Below are 16938 nucleotides of genomic sequence, written 5' to 3'. Positions count from 1 at the left end.
TCCTCTCCCAGACCCACTGCACCTCTCTTTCCTCTCCTTCTCTTCCTGTGGATCTCTCTCCCTTTCCTTTCCTCTCCCAGACCCACTGCACCTCTCTTTCCTCTCCTTCTCTTCCTGTGGATCTCTCTCCCTTTCCTTTCCTCTCCCAGACCCACTGCACCTCTCTTTCCTCTCCTCTTCCTGTGGATCTCTCTCCCTTTCCTTTCCTCTCCCAGACCCACTGCACCTCTCTTTCCTCTCCTTCTCTTCCTGTGGATCTCTCTCCCTTCCCTTTCCTCTCCCAGACCCACTGCACCTCTCTTTCCTCTCCTTCTCTTCCTGTGGATCTCTCTCCCTTTCCTTTCCTCTCCCAGACTCACTGCACCTCTCTTTCCTCTCCTCTTCCTGTGGATCTCTCTCCCTTTCCTCTCCCAGACCCACTGCACCTCTCTTTCCTCTCCTTCTCTTCCTGTGGATCTCTCTCCCTTTCCTCTCCCAGACCCACTGCACCTCTCTTTCCTCTCCTTCTCTTCCTGTGGATCTCTCTCCCTTTCCTCTCCCAGACCCACTGCACCTCTCTTTCCTCTCCTCTTCCTGTGGATCTCTCTCTCTTTCCTTTCCTCTCCCAGACCCACTGCACCTCTCTTTCCTCTCCTTCTCTTCCTGTGGATCTCTCTCCCTTTCCTCTCCCAGACCCACTGCACCTCTCTTTCCTCTCCTCTTCCTGTGGATCTCTCTCCCTTTCCTTTCCTCTCCCAGACCCACTGCACCTCTCTTTCCTCTCCTCTTCCTGTGGATCTCTCTCCCTTTCCTTTCCTCTCCCAGACCCACTGCACCTCTCTTTCCTCTCCTTCTCTTCCTGTGGATCTCTCTCCCTTTCCTTTCCTCTCCCAGACCCACTGCACCTCTCTTTCCTCTCCTTCTCTTCCTGTGGATCTCTCTCCCTTTCCTTTCCTCTCCCAGACCCACTGCACCTCTCTTTCCTCTCCTTCTCTTCCTGTGGATCTCTCTCCCTTTCCTTTCCTCTCCCAGACCCACTGCACCTCTCTTTCCTCTCCTTCTCTTCCTGTGGATCTCTCTCCCTTTCCTTTCCCAGACCCACTGCACCTCTCTTTCCTCTCCTCTTCCTGTGGATCTCTCTCCCTTTCCTTTCCTCTCCCAGACCCACTGCACCTCTCTTTCCTCTCCTCTTCCTGTGGATCTCTCTCCCTTTCCTTTCCTCTCCCAGACCCACTGCACCTCTCTTTCCTCTCCTCTTCCTGTGGATCTCTCTCCCTTTCCTTTCCACATTCACTCATTCCCCAGCTTTTTCCCATAGTTTCTTTAGCTTGCTGTTAGGTGTGTATGTATAATCTCCCCTTTTGCCCGCGACCCTTTTAAATGCAAACCAATTAGCTTTTATGCCTCTGGATGATGAAGATCTTTTTCTTCTCCTCTCTCTCTCTCTCTCTCTCTCTCTCTCTCTCTCTCTCTCTCTCTCTCTCTCTCTTTCGTTTCACGTCTTTCTTCTCCACACTTTCTTCTGTTGAGTGATAATAAAGTTTGGCGTCAGACTTTGTTTGCTCCCGGCTGTAGGGGTGAAGGCTTTGACCTGACATTACCATGGTAATGATCACAATGGTGAAGTCTTAGCATAGTGACTGAGTTATGCAGAGTTTAGAAAACTGCTGGACCCCAGTGGATCACTGTGGCCACTGTCAGGTTTCTACCCCAAACAAAGGAAATAAAGCACAGCACAGAGCCAGTAGGTTAGTATGGCCACCTGAACAACATTGTTGTAGGAACCACCAATTCAAATGAGCACTCCCCTTTTTCTCCACAATTTCATGATATCCAATTGGTAGTTACAGTCTTGTCCCATCGAGGCGAAGGTCGAGAGCCATGTATCCTCCGAAGCACGACCCTGCCAAGCTTGCTTAACCCGGAAGCGAGCCACACCAATGTGTCGGAGGAAACACTTTACAGCTGGCTACCGAAGTCAGTTTGCCGGTTGCCCGGCCCGCCATGAGCACGATGGGACAAGGAAATCCCTGTCGGTCAAACCCTCCCCTAACCCGGACGATGCTGGGCCAATTGTGCGCCGCCTCATGTGTCTCCTGGTCACGGCCGGCTGTGACACAGCATGGGATCGAAGAGGTTAAAGGTGCACTATGCAGAAATCACTTTGCCATTTCCTGGTTGCTAAAATTCCAATAGTTCGCCTAATTTCAGTTTATATGACAAAACAAGCAAGTATAGTGTAGAGAATAATTGTTCCATCTAAACCTCTGTGAAATATATTTTCCATAACCAAAAATATTGTATTTTCAGCTGTTTTGAAGTTGGTGTACAAAACCGAAAGTAAAAGATGCAAAAATGAAAACTTACGAACGCGAAGCATAGAAATAGCGCACGTAGAACATATCTACAGCTAATTAGACTTGCTTTCAGTGAGAATGACAGATCTATAACTAACATTTCTATGTGAATTTGGTTAGGTCACCCAAAATACATATTGCAGATTTAATGATCAACCAGATTCACATTAGAGTTTACTTTAGTTTCTAGACATAGCGATTTCTCTTCACCCTCAGCTGGGTGTGTCTAGGGAGGTGTGTACATCCATCGAATATGCCATTTAGACTAGGCAGAGAGACTAGTAGTCATCTAGTTATTGACTCATAACTAATCAGAACGGCACGTGAATCATTCTCTAAGCACTTTCTGTTTCTGTGGCCAGAGGGAGAAAAACAGGGAGAGATTTGTTGGTGACTTATACTGAGAGTTGGCAGGCAGGCCTTCAGCTAATGAAGGCAAAGTACAACAATTGTGATGTCATCAGTTCTCTCTGCCCACTCCCTCCTTCCACTAGGAAATTAACTTATGACATAGAGCAGACAAAAGCATGGTAAAAGGAATCTCTTTCTTTGCTCTTTTTTTCTGAAGGGAGAGATGGATGGAATAGATAAAGAAAGCAAGCTGGCAGGAGAAAGAGAGAGTTAAGATAATATATAAAATAGAAGAGTAGGCAATATGAAGCACCATGCTGCATGCATCACTACCTCATTGTCACGTAAGTATATTGAAGAATTTATTCTTCTGACTCTCATCCTATAGAAACCTCCGGTAATTGATACCAAACGTCCTCACAAAAACCAATTAAATGTCACGTGGCTTTTTTGAAGGTAGAGATGACTAAAATCCATTTATCTGTCCACGTTGAGCGAGACTGAAGACGTAAGCTCTGCTTTAGCCAAGCTGTTGCTGTGAGTAAAACTCATAGTATAATGAAATCTTTCAACTAGTCTGAGGGCCCCTCATTATTTCACTAGTCGTGTGTGTGTGTGTGTGTGTGTGTGTGTGTGTGTGTGTGTGTGTGTGTGTGTGTGTGTGTGTGTGTGTGTGTGTGTGTGTGTGAGCCTATGTGTCTGGTCAGCCCCTGCCTGGTCAGTGTGTGTTTGGCCTGCACGGTGAAATGGCAGACAGCTGCTGGCCACTCAGGCACTATAGTGGGAGGCTGTGTGTGTGTGTCCAGAGCCTCCTCAGCCCTGACGGGTCGGGACGCAGAGTAGCTGTCCCTCTCCCAGGACAAGCAGGCTATTCATCAGAGGGCTGTGACAGGGAGATAGAACCTGACTGTCCCTCCACTAGACCAACACACAGCACTGCATTCATCACCAACCCAATACACTCTGAGTCAATCCCTGAATACACATGACGCAGACAGATCACAGCACAGCAGCCCTCACTCAGCACTGGGACAATTCTGATTCCTCACGTTGACTACATATAGGGAACATCTGAACGTACATTAACATTGCCATTACTGTCTGGGTATTGTAATAGCACAATAATTGCACATGTCTATAATTGGCCATATCTGGCACACAGAGAGTAGGCAACCCAGGGTCTGTTCTGGCAGTGGAACAGGGAACCAGGAGTGTTCGATATCTCATCATGAGACTAACAAGGTGCTGGAGTCAATGGAGTGTATTCATGGATGCCTAGGGAAGCCAGGCTTCCCCAAATATTTGACCAATCTTCTTCTTCTTTTTTTACAATTATAACATCATTTATCTTTCTCTTTCCCGTCAATTCGCAAGTGGCTGAATCTCAATGGAGAAATCATCAGAGTGAGGGAAACAGCACCCCTCTGTCTCAGTATGAATAGTGTCACAGGCGTCATAATGAGTAGACCAAGGTGTAGTGTGGAATATGTTCATCTTGTAGTTTTAATGAAAGAAGAATGAACACTTTCAAATTAAACCAAAAAATGACAGCAGACAGTTCCGTCAGGTACTTTACAACTAAATGGAAAATAACTACCCACAAAACCCAAAGGAAAAACAGGCTGCCTAAGTATGGTTCCTAATCAGAGACAATGATAGACAGCTGCCTCTGGTTAGGAACCATACTCGGCCCAACACGAAGAAATACAAAACATAGAATGCCCACCCCACACCCTGACCTAACCACATAGAGAAACAAACCCTCTCTCTCAGGTCAGGGCGTGACATATAGACCATGTATCTGATTCTGTCAGGATCAAAAGAGTATAACATGTTGCCGCTGTAGCATTTGGCCTCCCTTGATAAACAATGATTAAATAATTAGCCAATCAGCGTTGAGCTGAGCTCAACCGTTGGTTGTCCTGGCGCAGCAAAGCTCCTCTCAATGTAGACCAGTCTGGAATTGGCTTCACACCAATCAAATCACAGCCTAAGCAAAACGTCATCATTGTCAGACAAACGTGTCTGTTGATTTGATGTCCTGCTGTAGGTAGCTTGCTAAATCGTCCCTTTCCTAAGCCATGGATGGAGAAGTGGATTTGGACTTGTGCTTTTGACTTAATTCTCTGTACAGGCAATGATTATGACGGCGATTCTGATCTAACCATAAATTAATATATTGTGCCACTGGCCTGAGACGACTGAAGTTCAATATGTAGACTAGTAGGCTCACGTTAACTAGCTAGCTAACTTAGCTGGTTCATTTTTCCCATACCAGGAAGTTAGGGTTAAAAACTAAAACTAAAAGTGTACTTTATGACAGAGTCATAAGACCATTTTACCAACATGAAAGAGAGGAGGATGGCATTGGTGTTCAGCTAGTCTACAAGTAGGGTGAGTCAACTTAATTTTATTATATTATACCTGCACGTGCACGCAAACACACACACACACACACACACAAACACACACACATACAGAAATCAGTACCATGGACAGCCACATACACTCCTGTTCAAAAGTTTATGGTCACTTCAAAATGTCCTTGTTTTTGAAAGAAAAGCACGTTTTGTCCATTAAAATAACATCAAATTGATCAGAAATACAGTGTAGACATTGTTAATGTTGTAAATGACTATTGTAGCTGGAACTGGCTGACTTGTAATGGAATATCTTCATAGGCGTACATCAGCAACCATCACTCCTGTGTTCCAATGGCACGTTGTGTTAGCTAATCCAAGTTGTTCATATTAAAAGGCTAATTGATCATTAGATAAACCCAGCTGAAAACTGTTGTTCTGATTAAAGAAGCAATAAAACTGGCCTTTAGACTAGTTGAGTATCTGAAGCATCAGCATTTGTGGGTTCGATTACAGGCTCAAAATAGCCAGAAGCAAAGAACTTTCTTCGGAAAACTCGTCAGTCTATTCTAGTTCTGAGAAATGAAGGCTATTCCATGCGAGAAGTTTCCAAGAAACTGAAGATCTCGTACAATGCTGTGTACTACTCCCCTCACAGAACAGTGCAAACTGGTTCTAACCAGAATAGAGAGAGGAGTGGGAGGCCCCGGTGCACAACTGAGCAAGAGGACAAGTACATTGGAGTGTCTAGTTTGAGAAACAGACGCCTCACAAGTCCTCAACTGGCAGCTTCATTAAATAGTACCCGCAAAACACCAGTCTCAACATCAACAGTGAAGAGGCGACTCCGGGATGCAGAGTTGCAAAAAGCCATATCTCAGAGGCAGAGGCAGAGTTGCAAAAGCCATATCTCAGACTGGCCAATAAAAAGAAAAGATTAAGATGGGCAAAAGAACACAGACACTGGATAGAGGAAGATTGGAAAAAAGTGTTATGGACAGACTAATCTAAGTTTGAGGTGTTCGGATCACAAAGAAGAACATTTGTGAGACGCAGAAAAAATTAAAAGAGGCTGGAGAAGTGCTTGACGCCATCTGTCAAGCATGGTGGAGACAATGTGATGGTCTGGGGGTGCTTTGGTGGTGGTAAAGTGGGAGATTTGTACAGGGTAAAAGGGATCTTGAAGAAGGAAGGCTTTCACTCCATTTTGCAACGCCATGCCATACCCTGTGGACGGCGCTTAATTGGAGCCAATTTCCTCCTACAACAGGACAATGACCCAAAGCACAGCTCCAAACTATGCAAGAACTATTTAGGGAAGAAGCAGTCAGCTGGTATTCTGTCTATAATGGAGTGGCCAGCACAGTCACCTGATCTTAACCCTATTGAGCTATTGCGGGAGCAGCTTGACCGTATGGTATGTAAAAAATCAACCCAATCCAACTTGCGGGAGGTGTTTCAGGAAGCATGGGGTGAAATCTCTTCAGATTACCTCAACAAATTGACAACTAGAATGCCAAAGGTCTGCAAGGCTATAATTGCTGCAAATGGAGGATTCTTTGACGAATGCAAAGTTTGAAGGACACAATTATTATTTAAATTAAAAATAATTATTTATAACTTTGTCAACGTCTTGACTATATTTCCTATTCATTTTGCAACTAATTTCATGTATGTTTTCATGGAAAACAAGGACATTTGTAAGCAACCTTGATTGGACTAAATAGTTTTTGGTATCTTTAAGTTTGTTTTCAGTATATTAAACTAAGCATATACAGCCTTGTTGAATTGATGATGTTTAAGTTGAAGTGTACTGACTTGTGGTTAATCCATGGTTCTAAACTAGTAGTTGTTTAGTAAACTGTCAAACATGAACTTGCTTGACCATGCTGCAGGTCATAACTGTTTGTTAGGTGTAATATTTGCTTTGTGGACTTCGACAGACGTTGCTCCCCGGTTTTGTGATGAAACAACCGTATGTGTAGTTGACTTTATTCTGCTACTCTGTGACTGTTGTCTGGTGTTGTCTGAGCCTTATTGTATATCACGCTGGTGTATGAATGAATGGGTTATAGAGCAAACGATGCAATTATCACAACAGAAGTTGTAATATGGCTTTTTTACTGGCTTGGCTTCCTCAGTGATTTTAACCACACACTGCTACTGGCGGTGATGGTGGTGGTACATGTTTTATCTGGCTGTGATTCAGGCAGCACAAAGAATATGGGAAATATATATTATGTGTGCGTGTGCATGTGTGTATGTCTGTGTATGTGTAATAGGGAGAACGACAGAGATAGTCAGGCCAGGATGTGTTATAATGGGTTTTAGACGGGGGAACCTCTGCTGACTGTATTAATAACCACACTGTGAGCAGACAGACACTATCTCCACTGCATGGAACCCTGTCCCCACACCCTGTCAGGCTGGTCACAAACATCCTCATCCCAGTGATAGTCCATCTGGGCTGGGGAGGGAGATAGCCATGGGCAGGAGGGCGGGAGACAGAGCTGTAGCTCTCTCGGTCGTAAATGATCAGCCCTGTGCCCTGTGTGGCATTGCTCTTGGATAGAGGCCTGGGTGCTGAATAGACAGATAAATAGTGGCGAGGAATGAGAGGCCCCTCTGATTAAGGCAACATTGACTCTCCCTCTCTCTTCCTCTCTTAATAAACACACATGTGGACTAAGGTGGACAAAGGGAAGCCAGGCAATAAATCAGGAAGTGGAGGCGCCTCACAATTAACCAATCAGACGGGCAGAGTGATTGGGTGACCTGTGGTCTAATGAAGGGGGCCACTTGGAGGAGGTGTGTGTGTGTGTGTGTGTGTGTGTGTGTGTGTGTGTGTGTGTGTGTGTGTGTGTGTGTGTGTGTGAGAGAGAGATTGGGCCCTATGCCAGACTTGTCTTACCACTCTGTACTAGGGGAGGGAGAAGAGGAGGTACCGGTCAGGGGGGCACTCCAAATATTGGTTTAGTTTCAAAGCATCCCATAGTGAGTGGGTGGCTGTGTTTGCTCTGGGCAGGCAGATGGAGCCTGTGTTGTGTGCTGTTAGGTGTCAGCTGTGTTTTATAGTTATTTAACTGTCCTGGAAGGTCTTCAGTCTGGTCTATGGAGTCAGCCCGCCCTGGCACTAGGGAATTTCACAGTCTTACATTATGGAAGCAAGTGTTCTTTCTCACTGAAGGGTACTACAACCGAATATAACATCTGGAACTTTGTTCAACAAACTCTGGGTATCTAATCAATTAAAGACAACACAGCTTGTCTGTAAAGGAATAATGGACTAACCCTCTCTCCTGTCTTCTGCAGAACGTTCTGGCCAAGGCCCTGTACGACAATGTGGCCGAGTCCCCAGACGAGCTGTCCTTCCGGAAAGGTGACATCATGACGGTACTGGAGCGGGACACCCAGGGTCTGGATGGCTGGTGGCTCTGCTCTCTGCATGGACGCCAGGGCATCGTCCCTGGCAACCGCCTCAAGATCCTGGTGGGCATGTACGACAAGGCTGGACAGCAGCAGTCTCCACTCCCCCATGCCTCCCAACCTGGCCCTGCCCAGAGCCCAAGCCAGCTGGCCTTCCCCCCGCAGAGTGCCTACTGCAAGCCCTCCCCCTCCTCCCAGTACACAGCCATGCACCCTGCCTTCTCCAACCCTGGGCCTGTCCCCGCCCTACCTGACAGCATCTACATGATGCCCCCCAACCATGGCAAGCCTTCCCCTTCAAGCCTGTACCAGATACCCATGGGACCCCAAGCCCCACCCAAGGCCCCCATGCTCTCCCAGAAGCAGTTCCACGCTCCTGTTCAGGACATCTATCAGGTGCCTCCCTCAGCAGGAGGGCCTGGTCCTGGGCAGGATATCTACCAGGTTCCCCCCTCCATAGAGAAGAGGAGCTGGGACTCCTCCAAACCTCTAGGAAAGGTAAGTCTGTTTTAAAACGTATTGCACATTACACAACAAACACATTCCTCTAAAATCTTAAATACAGACTTGTTAGATATTTAGGTCCACAATAGCTAGTTTAGGCTCTCATTGTCATCTGACCTCATCCTGGTTGGGATTTGTTTGGTATCTGAGGATGTTTGGTATCCTGTAATTGTTTCTCCCTCACGTCCTCTGTCTGTTGTTCTCACTCTCAACAACAGCTCAAGGCTCCATGTCATTTTCAAAGCCGCAGGGATGACAGAAGAGAAAACAGAGGATAGAAAGATAAAAGAAAAGCCAAACGAGAGAGGGGGGATGGGGAGAGGAGAGGGGGACATATATTGGAATAAATAATGTTTTTTTTAATAATTCAGGTATCTATCTGCTGGGGTTGGGTGAGTAAGCATTTTGCTCTGTTAGGCAGCAGCAGCAACAGGCTGGGGGGGGGTACCAGTACCAGCCAGTGCGGTAACAGTACAGTTTGTTGTGGCTGGTATTCTCCAGGGAGTGCCCCCCAGGCCTGCCTTAGAGCACTGAGCCATGTGTGAGAGCAGCGCTGGGAAGTGAAGTGTGATGATGATGATGGAGGAGTGATTGGGCGGTAGCAGCAAGGTGCACCTGGTCCCTGCAGGAGGGGGCGTATCACATGAGATGTCTCACCGTCTTAAGTCCCCACAGACTGTACGATTTTAGGCGTATTATGCAATGATTTTGCCGTCTCAGACAAAATTTCCACTTCATGGGGCAAATTCTTAGGTCATAAACGATTGTTGGACGTCTTGGCAGTGTGACAGGGTCTCGGTCTGCCGATTAGGTGCCGCTACGTTCAGTCGTAGGCTCCGACAAATGTTTAGCCTTTATCGTGTAATATGGCTGGTGTTACAAGCCGATCCCGGTGACTGACCAATGGGAACAAGGCCGGCACTTGAGTATGCACATAAGAATACGATTATTGTGAATAGTCAGACTAATATAATAGTTTGATTAATGCTTTGCAAGAAGAAACATTTCACTGGTAATCCTGTTTACATGATGCACAAAATCACCAATCAAAATAAACGTTCTACCACAGCGACCATGTTATTTTGGGGAAGCCAATGATTATTATTATTTTTATTATATATTTATATTTTACCTTTATTTTAATAGGGAAGACATAGTGTTACCTAGGTCTCTTTTTCAAATGCGCCCAGTTGATTCTGAGTTTGTATGTAAAAACTATTTCTAACATGCATATTTTCAGTTTTTCTGAGCTCTCTACACTAGACCGCTGCAGTTGATGTAGCCTGTGTCGGCTGTTGTAGCCAGTTTCAGAATGTGACAACAGAACTGAAGCGAATCGTACAATCTGGCCAGGTTGATATCAATATTTTAATTTGGGAACATCGCACAGTGTGACGTGTTTTTAATTGCAAAATACTGACTCTAACGTACGGTCTGCAGGTCGGCCTTTAGACCTGGCTGCTGCTGCCATAGAAAGGGAATTAGAACACAGATACAGTACGGTATCTCTATGGCTGCTCCTCTCAGCAGGTCTGTGTAAGAGGCATGACCACAGGGCTTTGTCCTTCACAGAGGGGGCTAGAGATGGGCCTCTGCATGGTTGATATCTGCCTCTCAATAAGGCCAGCTATCTGTCAGATACAGAAGTACAGACGCTCACAAAGAGAAAGAACAGAGAGTTAAACAGTAGTATCTGACAAAACAAACATTGCCTTTGTGTTCCCTTGCTGTGAGTGTGTTAAACCTATGACCTATCCCCAATGATGTATGGGTGCAACTTCAAAACAAGCTGAAAACCAGAGGAGAATACCAGCTGTAGAAAGAGGGAGTGAGTGATTTGAAGACAAAACAAACACACGTGACATTTGGATTGAGGCGACATGAGGGACATAAGAGAAAGGGATCAGAGATGAGTCCAAGGCCAGGGCTCACAGAGAAACAGTGGACGGGGTCGATGAGGAGCTCCTGCCTGGTGATAAGACAGAGGACTCCAACAGAGTTCACGCTCCAGCCCAGAGCAGAGGGTTTCCAAATGTTGACTGATTCTAGAGTGCTGCCTCAGTCTGGTGGAACCCTCTAACTGTCATATAGTGTATGTCATCCCAACAGCAGGCAGTACAGGAAGTAGAGAGGGAAGAGAAGAAGTACTACTAGTAGGGAGTAATACAAGTGAAAATCCTGTACCGGTTTTTTTGTATCTCACCACAGTCCCACAGTAAAACATAATAAATATGAGAGTTGCTCTGGTAGGATCTGAAAAGCCTAACATGATGGTAAAGTGGTAGAGATGGTTGTCAAAGTAATTCCCTCTTAACGCTGTGTTGTACAAGTTATTTTATGCACATATTTACCTTGAATTAATGACCTGTATTGTTAGTACTTGTCCTTGTACCCGAGCTGAACCCTTCCATTCCACCCCCCATGGACACCGACACACACACACACACACACACACACACACACACACACACACACACACACACACACACACACACACACACACACACACACATACAAAGCTCTCACATACACACTGGGATGAAGACTAATTAGGGAGTGAGGGAAAATACCGGCATTGTCTCAGGTAGAGACTAGTACAAAGACAGTTACACTTGGCAAACATCTGATAAGCAGGAAGACAACACAGCTTGTCTGTAAATGTAAAGGAATAACATACACTCAGAATCTCACTCTAGACCCATGTCACTAGTGTTAGATTGTTATGCTGCTATCTTGATTTTGTGTGCTGACCACCTCAGCCTTTTCCTTAGATGAACCGACAACAGTTGAGCAGGTTGGAGAGGTGAGGGGTGAGGAGGTTGGTAAAATACCCAGTTGGTACGACGAGCCTTCCCCAGACTGGCGCCTTTGAAAGGGAGCAGGGGGGCGCCCTGATCCCAGTCAGCTGTGCCAGCCAGGCCCGGTCCGGGACAGGGGATGGGAGACGGGGGCAGGAGGTGGGAGTGGGTTGCGGAAGGCCAAGCAACAGCAGCAGCTGGAACAACTGTGATTGGTTAGCAGGCCTTACATGAAAGAGGATGTCTTTTGAAGGGGTGTGGCCCTGGCACACTCCTTCAAGGGCCTGGAATTCTCTCCCTCCTCGTCAGACCCCCCTGTCCTCGTCCTCTCCATTTTCTCAGCCCCCCCTGCCCTCGTCCTCTTCATTCTCTCAGCCCCCCCTGTCCTCGTCCTCTCCATTCTCTCAGCCACCCCTGTCCTCGTCCTCTCCATTCTCTCAGCCCCCCCTGTCCTCGTCCTCTCCATTCTCTCAGCCCCCCCTGTCCTCGTCCTCTCCATTCTCTCAGCCCCCCTGTCCTCGTCCTCTCCATTCTCTCAGCCCCCCCTGTCCTCGTCCTCTCCATTCTCTCAGCCCCCCCTGCCCTCGTCCTCTCCATTCTCTCAGCCCCCCCTGTCCTCGTCCTCTCCATTCTCTCAGCCCCCCCTGTCCTCGTCCTCTCCATTCTCTCAGACCCCCCTGCCCTCGTCCTCTCATTCTCTCAGACCCCCCTGTCCTCGACCTCTCCATTTTCTCAGCCCCCCCTGCCCTCGTCCTCTTCATTCTCTCAGCCCCCCCTGTCCTCGTCCTCTCCATTCTCTCAGCCCCCCCTGTCCTCGTCCTCTCCATTCTCTCAGCCCCCCCTGTCCTCGTCCTCTCCATTCTCTCAGCCACCCCTGTCCTCGTCCTCTCCATTCTCTCAGCCCCCCCTGTCCTCGTCCTCTCCATTCTCTCAGCCCCCCCTGCCCTCGTCCTCTCCATTCTCTCAGCCCCCCCTGTCCTCGTCCTCTCCATTCTCTCAGCCCCCCCTGTCCTCGTCCTCTTCATTCTCTCAGCCCCCCCTGTCCTCGTCCTCTCCATTCTCTCAGCCCCCCCTGTCCTCGTCCTCTCCATTCTCTCAGCCCCCCCTGCCCTCGTCCTCTCCATTCTCTCAGCCCCCCCTGTCCTCGTCCTCTCCATTTTCTCAGTCACCCCTGTCCTCGTCCTCTCCATTCTCTCAGCCCCCCCTGTCCTCGTCCTCTCCATTCTCTCAGCCCCCCTGTCCTCGTCCTCTCCATTCTCTCAGACCCCCCTGTCCTCGTCCTCTCCATTCTCTCAGCCCCCCCTGTCCTCGTCCTCTCCATTCTCTCAGCCCCCCTGTCCTCGTCCTCTCCATTCTCTCAGACCCCCCTGTCCTCGTCCTCTCCATTCTCTCAGCCCCCCTGTCCTCGTCCTCTCCATTCTCTCAGACCCCCCTGTCCTCGTCCTCTCCATTCTCTCAGACCCCCCTGTCCTCGTCCTCTCCATTCTCTCAGACCCCCCTGTCCTCGTCCTCTCCATTCTCTCAGACCCCCCTGTCCTCGTCCTCTCCATTCTCTCAGACCCCCCTGTCCTCGTCCTCTCCATTCTCTCAGCCCCCCCTGCCCTCGTCCTCTCCATTCTCTCAGACCCCCCTGTCCTCGTCCTCTCCATTCTCTCAGACCCCCCTGTCCTCGTCCTCTCCATTCTCTCAGACCCCCCTGTCCTCGTCCTCTCCATTCTCTCAGCCCCCCCTGTCCTCGTCCTCTCCATTCTCTCAGACCCCCCTGCCCTCGTCCTCTCCATTCTCTCAGACCCCCCTGCCCTCGTCCTCTCCATTCTCTCAGACCCCCCTGCCCTCGTCCTCTCCATTCTCTCAGACCCCCCTGTCCTCGTCCTCTCCATTCTCTCAGCCCCCCCTGCCCTCGTCCTCTCCATTCTCTCAGTCACCACTCTCGGACCGACTCAGTGTTTTTCAGTTTTCTACCTAATCCATTTATTCTGCGTTGGTATGCCACGTAGCCGCCCAAAAACAACCCCTACCTCTCCTTCAAACCATGGCAACTGCTTAGCCCAGCCGGAGAAACAAACAAGTAAACAAATGTAAATTCACCGCTGTCTATCTGTCCTCTTCCCATCTGAAAGAGAAGACAGAACCTGAGTGGCCTCAGTAACACAGCTGTTAGAGCTGAAAACATCACTGCACTCTGTGTCTCTGAAACCCAATGAATCAGAAAGGATATATTTCATCCAGACTCTGCTATCGCCCTCACTACCTTTAGCAGGGTTGCTATAAGAGGTCATGACCTGGCTCATGTATGTCTATAGGAGAATCCACTGATTTCCTCATATGTGCTAAATGCTAAGCTGATAGGGGCTTGAGAGTTGCACCACTCAGACGTTGAGGAGGAATGACAGACTCCACTGGGACTGGGGCTGCCATGTGATCTTTTACAACCGTCTCTCCTGCTACTGTCTAGAAATGATTTCAAAGTACAGTGTGTGTCTGTGACTGACATGTTCATTGCAGAACTCACTGCTATTGTGTGAGGCTGACGGTTGGGGGAGAGGTGGAGTTGGAGAGCGGCCTGTTTGAGCCTGGGCTCCTTTGATTAGGGACATCTAGGTAGATCCAAGCCTTCTTATCACCTGCAGCCTCTAATGACCCTGTGTGCAGGTGAGAGACACTGTGATAAGGAGCCTGGCGGCCGGGGGCTAACAGCACAAGCTGCTATGGCACTCAGCTCCTCTCCTCCCCTCTGTACTGCACCTGTGGAAAAAGGTGGGAGATTGAGATTCTATTGGTGGTTTTGTGGGCTGCCTGCTCTGAAAGTAAATGTGTAATCTCATGAGTGTTTAAAGAGACCTGGCGGGCGCTCACTTGAAGTGTAGGGAGGAAAGGGGGGGAGGGCTTATCTGCAGGAGCAGGCAGGCTTTTTGGGGGAGGGTTCGTCTTGGAGGGAGGGAGGGAGGGAGAATGGGGGTGGGTGAGGCATCAGGGAGACAGAATGAAGGTGTGTGTGACCTGCTGAAGAAATGGCTGCGTGCTGTTACCTATTTAGCACATAAATATACTAGATACACGTGTGTTTGTTTGCGCGCATGTGATGGATGATGTGAGGAGAGGGAATGTGGGCAGGGAACAGAGAGAGATGGATGGATGTAGACGCCGAGGAGTCACTCTCCCGCAGGCTAGAGCAACAGTCTAAAAGCAGTACAGCTGCCGGTCCAAAGATCAGAAATGAGCTCATCCAGAGATGAGACGGCTGCTGTGTGTTCCTGTTAGTGCCTCGCAGGCTTGTACTTTTGTGGCCTTCTTTATCTGTAACCCACACATTCCTGTGTGCACTACCTCTCTCTGTGCCTCACTCCCACACGGCCCCTGTAGCTTTACCTCGTCTAGTCGCAGCCTGGGAGCCAGAGGAGCTCTTCTGTGCTCTGCCACACACCCCAGCCATGCACTATCACACCACCACTTATTTATTTCTTCACTCCCCTTCTATATCTCTCCTCCCACACTCTCCCTCCCATTCTCTGTCTATGTAAGCGGAGAAGTCCTTCTCCTAATGAAGAAAGCGCTCCTGTCTGATTGTGTTAATGTAGGCAGTACTCTGCAGCCCTCTGGGTTTCGTGTCTCCGTAGCGCTGAGATTAAAAGAGTGTCTCCCGCATTGTGTGCTTCTCTAAAAGGTCCTCTGATTCAGCCCACATCACTGTACTGCCCGAGCGGGGGGGGGCTCCACATAGCCATTAGACTCCTTACCACTGCATTGGGCAGTGAGTGACTCAGTAAGCATCTCACTAGGCATCTCTACACAGTGCTCCACTATGCACTCAGAATGTTGTGGGACTGTGTAGAAACAGAGGCTCCAGATGTGAGTGTCCCTGCCCAGCTGCTCTGTGCTGTGCTCTGGTTAGGGAACACTGGGAGGGGTGGGAGGCTGTGGTTGGAGTCCCATTCTGGGGCGGCAGGTAGCCTAGTGGTTAGAGCGTTGGGCCAGTAACTGAAAGGTTGCTGGATCGAATCCCCGAGCTGACAAAGTAAAAATCTGTCGTTCTGCCCCTGAACAAGGCAGTTAACCCACTGTTCCTAGGCCGTCACTGTAAATAAGAATTAGTTCTTAACTGACTTGCCTAGTTAAATAAAGGTTAAAAAAGAATAAATACAACAATTCTGTCCCCCCCAGCCTGAGCTCATGCTGGGATGCAGCTTTGATGTCTCTGCCTGCACTCAATGGGGCCCAAGCTTTAGAAGCCCAACTTGAAGTGTGTGGGGATGGGGATGAATTAGGACTGAAGTGGTTGGGTTAGTCTTTATAGAATCAGAGTTCACTCTTCTGGTATATAGCATGTGGGCTCATTGGTCAGCAGCACTGAGGGATGTCTGGAGTACAGCCTCACTACGGACCCAGGTGAATCTATATGTAATCTATCTGTGGCTGCTAAATGGAAGTCGCTCTGGATAAGTTGAGTTTCACACATTTCCTCTGTAGATGTGACGCAGTCTGAGTAAGGAGGTCAGTGAGAGTGTGTTTAAAAGTCTTGTTTCTTGCCTGCCAGGTCTCCCCTCCATTACCTACTGTGGACGCATTTTCTGCTCTGATACTGTAGAGAAAGGGGAGAGAAAGTGAGTATGGGAGACAGAGGGAGAGTGCAGAGGGAATCACAGGGGAAACATTGCCTGAGCAGTGGAGCGCTGATGGGACCTTCTGGGCTGGTCCTGTTATTATCTCCCCACAAAGCCTACATCAGATAGTGGGGAGGGATGGGGAAAGCCTACATCAGATAGTGGGGAGGGATGGGGAAAGCCTACATCAGATAGTGGGGAGGGATGGGGAAAGCCTACATCAGATAGTGGGGAGGGATGGGGAAAGCCTACATCAGATAGTGGGGAGGGATGGGGAAAGCCTACATCAGATAGTGGGGAGGGATGGGGAAAGCCAACATCAGATAGTGGGGGGGATGGGGAAAGCCTACATCAGATAGTGGGGAGGGATGGGGAAAGCCTACATCAGATAGTGGGGAGGGATGGGGAAAGCCTACATCAGATAGTGGGGAGGGATGGGGAAAGCCTACATCAGATAGTGGGAGGGATGGGGAAAGCCTACATCAGATAGTGGGGAGGGATGGGGAAAGCCTACATCAGATAGTGGGGAGGGATGGGGAAAGCCTACATCAGATAGTGGGAG

General features: G+C 48.5%; 1 protein-coding gene across 6 annotated transcripts in view; it reads left to right on the top strand.

Moving 5' to 3' along the window:
- The window catches only part of LOC115151950 (breast cancer anti-estrogen resistance protein 1), a 129505-nt gene that overhangs the window by 91434 nt on the left and 21133 nt on the right, over positions 1–16938 (top strand). For 4 of the 6 annotated variants that reach the window (XM_029696320.1, XM_029696323.1, XM_029696321.1 and 1 more), the window contains one exon: positions 8360–8971. In XM_029696320.1, the coding sequence (XP_029552180.1) occupies positions 8360–8971 (612 nt within the window). Of the gene's footprint in view, positions 1–8107; positions 8284–8359; positions 8972–16938 lie in introns of those variants that run through there. The other 2 variants (XM_029696324.1, XM_029696325.1) reach the window with 2 other exon arrangements.

This window comes from Salmo trutta, chromosome 17 (genome assembly GCF_901001165.1).
Source record: "Salmo trutta chromosome 17, fSalTru1.1, whole genome shotgun sequence".
NCBI classification, from domain to species: Eukaryota; Metazoa; Chordata; class Actinopteri; order Salmoniformes; family Salmonidae; genus Salmo; species Salmo trutta.
This window is presented reverse-complemented; position numbering and strand designations above follow the sequence as displayed.